Source organism: Alosa sapidissima, chromosome 19 (genome assembly GCF_018492685.1).
Source record: "Alosa sapidissima isolate fAloSap1 chromosome 19, fAloSap1.pri, whole genome shotgun sequence".
In the NCBI taxonomy this organism is placed as follows: Eukaryota; Metazoa; Chordata; class Actinopteri; order Clupeiformes; family Clupeidae; genus Alosa; species Alosa sapidissima.
Window position 1 is genome coordinate 14,671,327 of NC_055975.1, and position 10,000 is coordinate 14,681,326.

General features: G+C 43.2%; 1 protein-coding gene across 14 annotated transcripts in view; it reads left to right on the forward strand.

Moving 5' to 3' along the window:
- The window catches only part of syne1b (spectrin repeat containing, nuclear envelope 1b), a 112,178-nt gene that overhangs the window by 2,626 nt on the left and 99,552 nt on the right, over positions 1–10,000 (forward strand). For 13 of the 14 annotated variants that reach the window (XM_042073421.1, XM_042073428.1, XM_042073431.1 and 10 more), the window contains exons 1-2: positions 7,128–7,366; positions 9,356–9,417. In XM_042073421.1, coding sequence (XP_041929355.1) covers positions 7,288–7,366; positions 9,356–9,417 — 141 coding nt within the window. In that variant the 5' untranslated portion in view covers positions 7,128–7,287. Of the gene's footprint in view, positions 1–7,127; positions 7,367–9,355; positions 9,418–10,000 lie in introns of those variants that run through there. The other variant, XM_042073423.1, reaches the window with a different exon arrangement.

Consider the following 10,000-nt stretch of genomic DNA (forward strand, 5'->3'; position numbering starts at 1 on the left):
CGCCACTTTCTCCCAATTGTCTTCACCTTCCCTTTGTCTGTTTGTCTTTTACTTCCTAGTACCTTGATTTCCACTCTCGGACAGCTCTCTCAGGTAGATAGGCTCTGACTCATGGTGTCTTGCTGTGTCAGTGTTTGTACTGTATGTGTGTGTGTGTGTGTGTGTGTTTTGGCATGTTCAAGTATCCTTGAATTGGTAGTGAAATGCAAGACTCATGTGCTAGCATGTTGAAGCTGCTGGTGAGCTTGTTCCATGCATTTAAGACACAACAGCCTCTAATATTGCTCACGGAGTATAAAAACACTCAGTAACTCATCTACTACCACTCCCTCACATTCTAAGGGATTTTCCCTATTTTGAATAGAAACATCATAATGGCTGTCAAGAGACTGAAATGTGACGTCAAGCACGCTTACATTGATACTGTTCTTTTCCTGTTTTAAAACAATTCAGATCAGCCTTTAGTTTAGACATTAACAGCCAGAATCAGTTTAAGTAAGTCATTCATCCTGAATTAGCCTGAGACTCCATCAGCCGCTCTTCCTTCAGTAGTGTTTCTGACACAAGGTGAGCATAAATGATGGGCAGACAGTAGGCTGCTGAAACTGATCTGGTAGTTGACCTTGGGGAAAAGACGGATCAATAGCAAACACTCATGCTAGGCCCCAGGTTGGCTCAAATCCATTGTTTAGGGACAGCTTAAATGAAAGTAGGGAGCTCTGTGTTTAAGCATGATCACATTTTCTGACTTAGCATATTAGTCATGGCTAGTTAGGGACATTATAACAACATGACAGCAAAGACTGTGGGGCACTGTTCATGTTTAAAGGGGAAAGATGGAGTTTTTAGTAGAGATGGTTTTACATTGAAAGGATTAGAGAAGTGTAAGTGTATATTGGGGCAGCCATGGCCTACTGGTTTGGGCTTCGGACTTGTAACCGGCTGAAGTGCCCTTGAGCAAGGCACCTAACCCCTCACTGCTCCCCGAGTGCCGCTGTAGCAGGCAGCTCACTGCGTCGAGATTAGTGTGTACTTCACCTCACTGTGTGTTCACTGTGTGCTGAGTGTGTTTCACTAATTCACGGATTGGGATAAATGCACAGACCAAATTTCCCTCACAGGATCAAAAGAGTACATATACTTATACTTATATACTTATACTATATTAGTTTATGGAATAGTTCCATAAAACAGAAACCTTATGATTCCACAAAGAAGAAGCCTCATCTACAGACTATTAAGACCAAGATGCCAGAATAGCAGCCAGTTATTCTGCTGCATGGTTTGCCATGATTTAAAACCATTAACAGACAAACCATTCACCACTGTTTGAAAATAGGACAAAAAAATAGCAATGAGTTGTCAGAAAGCAGGAAGCTGCAGATAACAGGAAGGAAGATGTAACCACAGGCGTGTGGCTGTATGCTTTATATTTCATTATTAAAGTCTGTGTGGCACAGAAGCCATTCTGTAGTCATTTAGTCTGCCTTACACTGAGCCCTGAGAGGTTCCTTGACATTTAACGGCTTGCATGTAGAACATACAGTAGGTACAACAAAACTTGTAAGGTTTGCATAGGTTGTTGACACTCTGTTGCCATGGGGCTGGTAGTGAAGGTAAATAAGGACATACATTTCGTGTCGTGAGGTAGAAGTTGTGGTTGGTACTGTGTTCTCTCGGTTTCAGACTGTCACCATCTGGCATCTTCCCGCCAATTGTGAGCAGTTGAGCATGGGTGTGTGATGCAAAGGCTCCTGCAATTGGTCTGCTTTGGGGTTTTTATATCACAAGATTGCGTGCCAGCCTGTGTCACTCTTAGCACATTACCAAACTCACAGTATCTCAAGGCTTATGTCAGTGGTTATCAAACTGTGGTACACGTACAACTGATGGTACGCAGACTCTCTCTACTGGTACTCTGGGAGTCTCCAAGATGGGTTTTTCTTTTCATAAAGACTAAATAATCACTTTAAATTATATCAGAATAATATGCATAATATAGTAAGAAATCTTAAACCACGCGACCACTGAAGTTAAATTTAAACTAGGCCTAGTTTTTGTCTTTCTTGAAAAAAAGTGGGTAACACTTTACTTGACAGTATTGACATAAGAGTGACATGACACTGTCGTGAACACATGACACTGACATGACACATGAAACCTAACCCTAACCCCTAACCCCTAACCCCTAACCCCTAACCTTAATCCTAACCTCTAACCCTAACCCTAACCCTAACCCTAACTCTAACCCTAAACCTAATCCTAACCTTAACTTGTTATGACATACTGTAGCGTTATGTCATAAACATTTATGACTTGTTTAAGACACGTTCATGAGTGTCATGTCACTGTCACTCTGTCGACACTGTCAAGTAAAGTGTAACCAAAAAAGGGTAAGTGCAAAACAGTATGCACAATGTAAAATATATAGTTAAATTGGCCCACGCTACTGTATTTTAATGTCGGCTATAATGGTGGTACTTGGAGAGCCAAATGTTTTCTGAGGTGGTATTCATTGTGGAAATTTTGAGAACCACTGGTTTATGTAAACTGAGCACAAACAAAAAAGCAAAACTACTAATGTAAAATATTATAGTTTTATTTTCAAAATGTTATTTACATAGTGTCATGTATCTTTTTTAGAAGAATATGCCAATTTGACTGATATAAATGTAAATCAGATATTTACGTGGCATTTAGATGTGTGCACTATATATGTACTATAGCTGTCGTAGTGTGCATTTCTTTGGGGGAAAAGTTACACATATCCCATAAAATTCATTGTCTTGGACATCAGTCCCTCCGTTCCTGACCAAAGTTTGTCAGTCATTAGGATTTGAAGATCACCAGGTTTATAGACTAAATCACAAGGTCTGTACATTTCAGTGGTTTCCTTTCTAATCTTTATCACTGATACCACTTAGCACTTTCCAGAGTCCACAGTTGCCTTTGTGTTCAGTTAGACACTGTAACAGGGTTCAAATGGGTCGTAAAATTTCTGGAATTTTGGAATATACCGGTAGTCTATTTCAGACATGGAAAGTCAGGGAATTTCAAAGTCATGGCATATCAGAGAAAGTCAGGGAAAGTCAAAGTCATGGCATATCAGAGAATGTTGATGCATGATTTACTTGCCACTTGTACATTAATACAAATACATTTCCACACAGAACTGGTGTATATCTGGTTATTAGCTTTACTGCTTGCTTGAGTGGTTGAGGTTAGCCCGACTTTGCCCGACTTTGTCCTGCTCTAAAAAAGTCAGAGATTCTTGAACTTCTGAAATCTATGGTCAGTATATTGTACCAATCATTATACAGTAGATCATGAAAATTCTGTTGTCTTGAAAAGTCAGGGAAGAGTCATGGAATTTTACATTTGCCTTAGAGTGGGAACCCTGCTGTAAGCAGGGAGCAGAGCCTGAGATGCTTGCAGCCGACTCTCTGACTGTTGTACATCTCCGGAGCAATGTTTTCATGCTCAAGTACAGCACTGACATCTGATGTTCTCCCTAGGGGCAGACAGTATACACTCACAGTGGCGTAGGAAAGTCACCTGATCCATTGCCCCTGACGTTCAGCAGACTGTGGGTGTCCTGATGAAAGGGTGTGTTGTTGTCATTGTTCACTACAGTCATGGAGAGGAGGGGTCCACCTTGGGGACCACATGTTTCCTCTTGGTCTTTCCTGTCCACTTTTACCTGCTTTGAGTTTGGCTAGTTGGCTCTGCCTCTGTCAGACCCTTGTCTGTCTCTTGTCGCCACCATAGAGGGTCGAACCTCCCCTATGTACCTCTACTGACTGATACATCCAGGGTTTAAAGTTCTCAGGCACTGTGTCGGATTTCAGGGGTGGGCCAGGTTGTTTTATGAATTGAAAATGGATAGTTTTATGTAACCACATCAAAAATGTGAATGAGTTTTCTTCGCTTTAAGCGCTGTACATCTGTTGTCCCAGTTTTTGCGGTTTTCAGCGCTGTGCTTTTTCATGACTAGTATCTGTCTACAAATCAGTGGTTGTTAGTTTCCTGTCTGTGTAAAGGCTGATGTGTCTTTTTTGGTATGACAATGTAAAGTCAACATCATTCTCCACCAAACATACAAGGCTTTTGAAATGAGTGAGAACAACCTGTTGTTTCAGGCACCTTGGTGACATTATCTACACATCCCTTTAGTGTTTGTTGTATGAGAAAAATGGATCCTGGTGAAAGTGGTTTTAGACATGCCATAGCAGTGTAAGATATCTGTTCTGTGAAATGGAAATTTGGTGGAAACCAGGAAATATTTTTTCCTGATTATATTTCAGTAAATGTGGATATAATGTATCCATCATTATTTGCCATAATATCTTTCCCATCCTGTTCTGTCTTTCATCAGAAGTAGTTGTGCAGTCGGCATGCAGGGGATCTGTGTACTTGACAGTGTGACCACTACCATTCACTTGTGTCCTCTGAGAGTGGTGTACTTGACCAAGGCGGAGGACAGGTGTCTGACTGAGTGATGGGATAGTTGGATCCAGTCGGGTGTACTCATTTGAATTGGCACAGGACTGCTGGGTAGATGGTCTGGCTAGAGGGGGTCGGCTGGTAGAGGCTCTCTGTCAGCTGCAGTTGGCAGGAGTGCAGGACTGGGAGCTGACAGACTGATGGTATCTGTCCTGGGAAGCCTGTCATCAATGTCTGCCTGCCAGCTTTAGTGTTACTACTTAGACACTACTTAATTCAGAAAATAGACATGTAGTTGTCCCCTGTTGTTTTGTTGTTATAAATTGTAACTAAAGTTTTAACTATTGTAACTATCTATTGTAACTGTTATTTGAAGTTATACATATTTCTTTTCAGTGCTTGATGTTAGTTCTTGTCATTGTTATTTTGTTAATGTAGTGTTATTTATGTTAAATGTATGTATAATAAGTATGCATAGCATAGAATATGCATATGCTTAGCAGTAGAATGTACAGTATGTTGGGCCAAAAGATGCACACAAAAGAAGCACGCAAAGACATATACTTAAAACAAGATAACACTTAGATGATCTAAGTTCATTTTCACCTCCCTTGTTTAAAACCATGACTAAACACTAGATGTCACTGGTCTACTAGATTACCGTATATGCTACATATGAGAATGCAAAAAGATTTTTGATTTGACATTTGATTGGATATGACATTGCAGAGGAAAATAATATTCATTTAAATTCATCTAAAAAAAGTGTGTGCACAGTCATGGCCATTTTGAATGGCTGAATTTTACACTGCCATTTTGGGCTTGAATATTAGCATGCAACATTGCTAACTGTGCATCAGCACCCTTCCTCTGTATCAGAGCAGATGGAATCTGTCCTGAAGTGTTTAATGAAAGCTGTCAGTAATGTATGCAGTTCTTCTGTGACTTCTGCTATCCGATCCATGTAAAATGCAACCCACACTGTCAGTGGTGTTATCTTGCTGGATATCAGTGTGAGCACGATGAGCTTTTCATTATGCCTGTGTAGCCTGGGCACTGGGAAGTCTCCTTTTGCTTACACCCACAGCCAAAGGACACTGACTCTCAAACAAATAAAGGGAAATAAAGAGAAAACGTTTTTTTTCCCCAATAAGTGAATTAGTCTACAAGCTATGATTCTTCTCTCCTCTCCCAGAACTATTAAAAGAATCATGTGGCACGGAATTTCATTAGACCTGATTCAATAATGCATGATGCTAAAAACAATGCATGCCAGAAGTTCAGAGCGCAAAAGTGGGGACATCCACGCCCTGTCGCCATGGTAACGGGGCGCCGGCATGACCGTGGAAGACCCCAATGGTGCTTCGGAGGGGAGGAGGAGAGCGATATCAGGTGGAGCCTTGTCTCTGACTAGCCCTGCTAGTGCTGGCAGGGCGGGGTGCCTGGGTTGGAGGCGGGGCTAGTGAGGACAGGAGTGGGGGTAGTGGGGAGAGGAGTGGGGGTAGAGGGTGGAGGTGGGGGTGAGGGGGGCCCTTGCCTGAGGAGCAGGTGGCCAGCGCCTCCTTCAGGCATCACATGAATGATTTAAAGGCGAGGCATTGTATTGTATTGGACTCTGCCACATTCAACATGTTCTGCTCCCCTTCTGGTCTTGTACTAGCACAATCAGGAAATGAGGCTGGGGTGTTTGTGTGTATGTGTGTGCGTGATGGGGTGTCTGTTTTTGTCATACAGACATTTTGACCATATGTCCATATGGAGTCAGACACATAGTAATTTCTGCAAAGCTAAAAACTCTATCCAGTAAAGTAGGATAGAGGATAAGTCTGTGATCACCAGCTGTAATGGTTTTAATAAGAGGCCATATCTTATGGAGTGATGCTCTAAAGACCTCACCAAATAACTGTGCGCAAATCCCCCCTCCCACTGTGTCCGCACAGCTCTGGGTAAATCTGTTTGTATCTTAAGCCCCCTTCAGCAGTGGCAGGGGTTGTATTAGCATACAAGACTCTCATCTGTCATGCAGGAGCACCCCCCCCCCCCCTTACTCACGCGGGCACACACACACACACACACACACACACACACACACACACACTAGCTCACACTTGCAACACTCGTGTGCGCCCTCTTGTGTGTGTGAATCAGGCTTGCCAGGCTGTGACATCATCGCCGTATCCCACTTGCCGATTGGCTGTGCGGAGCTGTGGTGTGTTTCTCCAGACGGATGCTGCTACTGCTGCTACTGCAGCACACACACACACACACACACACACACACACAAAGAGACACACACTCCTCCATGGCACGATCCAGAGAAGGACAGGGAGGAGGGTCATAAGCCCAGCTCCATTTAGAACGCTGGTTTACCACAGGCTGCACGCCGGATTCTGTGCGTGCCTGCGTGCGTGCGTGTGTGTGTGTGTGTGTGTGTGTGAAAGGAGCAGAGGGAGGAGAAAGGAGAGAGGAGGAGGGGAGGAGTGGATTGGAGAGGGGGAGGAGGGAGGTTCCATCTCCAACCCCCAGCTGCTCTCCGTGTTTTCAGGGGAAAGCTGCGGCCGGCTTGCCTCCACTCTGTTTCCTGGAGGAGGAAAGGAGAGGGAGAGATAGCCAGCCCTGTGTGTGGGATATACGCGTGCGCGTGTGTGTGTGTGTATGTGCGCGAGTGTGTGTGTGTCTGCGCTCGTGTTTTTTTTTTTTTTTATCCGAGAGATCCCCTCCTCTCTGTGGATGTCATGCTCAGATGTTAGCATGTCGTACCCACACTGACACACACACCCACACACACACATTCACAAGCCCTGATGAAGGGCACAGCCAGTGATCGGGGCAGTGGACTAGAGAATGGCCCACTTTAAGGACGTGCCTCTCAAAAAGACCACCTCCCTCAACTTGGTGACAGGATTCTTCCAGTACCTGCGCGGTAAGTGGGACAGACACTTGCCTCCTGCGTTTCACTTTGACAGATAGTCCTTGCAGACTGAAAATACATGTTCCAAATACTAGCGTGTGTGTGTGTGTGTGTGTGTGTGTGTGTGTGTGTGTGTGTGTGTGTGTGTGTGTGTGTGTGTGTGTGTGTGTGTGTGTTCAGGTAGTGTCCTGTTGTTGTGGATGGAAGAAGAGTCAGAGAGAGATGCACTGCACATCTGGTGCACTTAGCATTTCCAGGGCTGTCTCAGAGGATGCTGTGCTTTGTAAACATGGATGTGTTGCCTGTGGCTCAATGTGTGCATGTTTATTTTTGTCCGTGTGCATGTGTCTGTTGTGCGTGTGCATGTGCGTGTGTGTGTGTGTGTGTGTTAATGACATGCTCTTTTGCCTCCGTGTTTTTGCGCATGTCATTGGATTAAAGATGGCTCATGCGTGCTGCGACCGTGCCGGCATATGTGTCTGCCTGTGTGTGTGTGTTTTTGTGAGTGTCTATGTGGTTGTGTGAGTGTGTGTTGGGGGTGGTCTGTTCTTTACCATATTGCTTTTTTTTTTTAAATTGTTTACTCTACAGAATCTTTGAAGCTCAGCATCCCAGTGTGCATCAGCCTTAAGTTATCTTTTCCTCCACAAATCGTCACGTTATCTCAAACAGTACCGTTAGGCAAAGCTTTCTGTATTTTTTTTGTGAACCAGGCTATTCTTATCCTGCTCTATTTCTGTCTGATTTCCTTCATCTCGCTGAAGGGTGTCTCTGTCTAGCATGGCTCGGTGGCTGTGGTCATCTTTACATCATCGCTATCTTATAAAGCCACTGCTTTTGTGTGGAACTTTTAGCACATTTACAAGCCATTAATGTTTGGTTAGAAGCAAATAACCCAGTTATTATGTGTTGACCCAAAATTGTAACACCAACAGTAATGATTAATTATTTGTTTGGCTTTTCTTTAATAAATCAACAAACGTCTGTCAAAGGCTTTCAGTTTCTCCAAGTTTCTATTTTTCTGAACAGCTCTGAAGCTATCTGGAGAGTTCTTGAGATTTTGGATATTTTTATTTGGAGATTTATTCCCCTAAATAACAAATATGCTTTATTTTCTTATACGTATGTGAGGTTCCATCTCTGTGATGATTGGTTTGATGTTCACACCTACAGTATGTATTTTCGTAAAGAATAACATGCCAAATGAAAGTTGCTGCCCATCCTACTTGTTGAGGTCAGCTGAGATCCCTGCCTGATCCGTGCTTGAATGTTGCTGCTTCTGACAGACACCAATCTCTGAGCCACATCAGGATACAGTACAGTCCATGGTCATTAGTAGCTCATTACTGTCTTATTGCTTAACTTTGGTGTTGTTGTTTCTTTATTTGTGGTTTCCTTGTTCTTTTCTTCACTTGCAATTTGTTGTTGACCTTGCCATCTCATCTACACGTAACATTCTACTCTATGGACCATGGTGCACATGTCCCTTTCTATTTCAATTTTCAATTTCAATTTATTGTGCTTATAGAGCGCCAAAACATTACACATGTATCATGGTGTTTTACAGAATGTAGGCAATCAGAGAAAAAGGAAAGAAAGGAAGAAAAGAAAAGAAAGAGAGAGGCCCTTTCTCACCCGGTTCACCTGTCATCTCATACACCTGTCCCTTTCTCACCACACAGGTTCACCTGTCATCTCATACACCTGTCCCTTTCTCACCACACAGATTCACCTGTCTTCACATACACCTGTCCCTTTCTCACCACAAAGATTCACCTGTTATCACATACACCTGTCCCTTTCTCACCACACAGATTCACCTGTCATCTCATACACCTGTCCCTTTGCATCTGTGCGTGGGCCAGTAAGAAACAACTCAAGCTTGAAAAACAGTAGCATCGTTGTACTTGTCAGCGGATTTGAAGATGCAAGATATGTACAGTATGATAATTTCACCTTGGAGGTAACCTCTGTGTGATAATATGCATGTCTCTGTTGCAGATGAGCAGGAAGTGGTCCAGAAGAGAACCTTCACAAAGTGGATTAACTCCCATCTGGCAAAGGTAAGACTGTCTTAACTGGCTCTATACTGGCTGTAAATGACTTCAGGTCACCTCTGTTTTGGATAGCACCAGAAGGTGTTCTAATGGATGCACTGAAGTCTTCAAAACCATTCTTTTTCTAGTCATGCCATTATGGCAATTCCAGTCTTCCAGTCAACTAAAGGTCACACACAGCATAGTAATTATAGAAGCGTCTTGCTAATCAGCAGTTAACTGTCTGTGTTCCTTACCTATGCCCACAATGACAACTGTGGGCCGTGTGCCCATGAATCTGAAGAATGGAAATGTGACATTAGATTAGATTGAAGCCTAGTGAGAGTGCATAGTGTTGTTACTGAATACATGCAGATAGATAGAGAGACCGTACTGTGCAGTTGTAAGAAGTATCTGTAATGTCTGGGTTTGGAGAGGTTGCTGCATGTCTCTAGAGACAGCCCTGCCTGTCTCTATTTTTGTCTGTTAGGCAGGGAGGAACTGCCCAGGTTCAGGAAGCTAAAAGTCTTCTCCAGTTTGTTGAGCCAGCTGTCTGGATGTTCAAAATAGGTCAGTGCCCAGGTAGAACTAACCAGCAGTGAAATCGGCT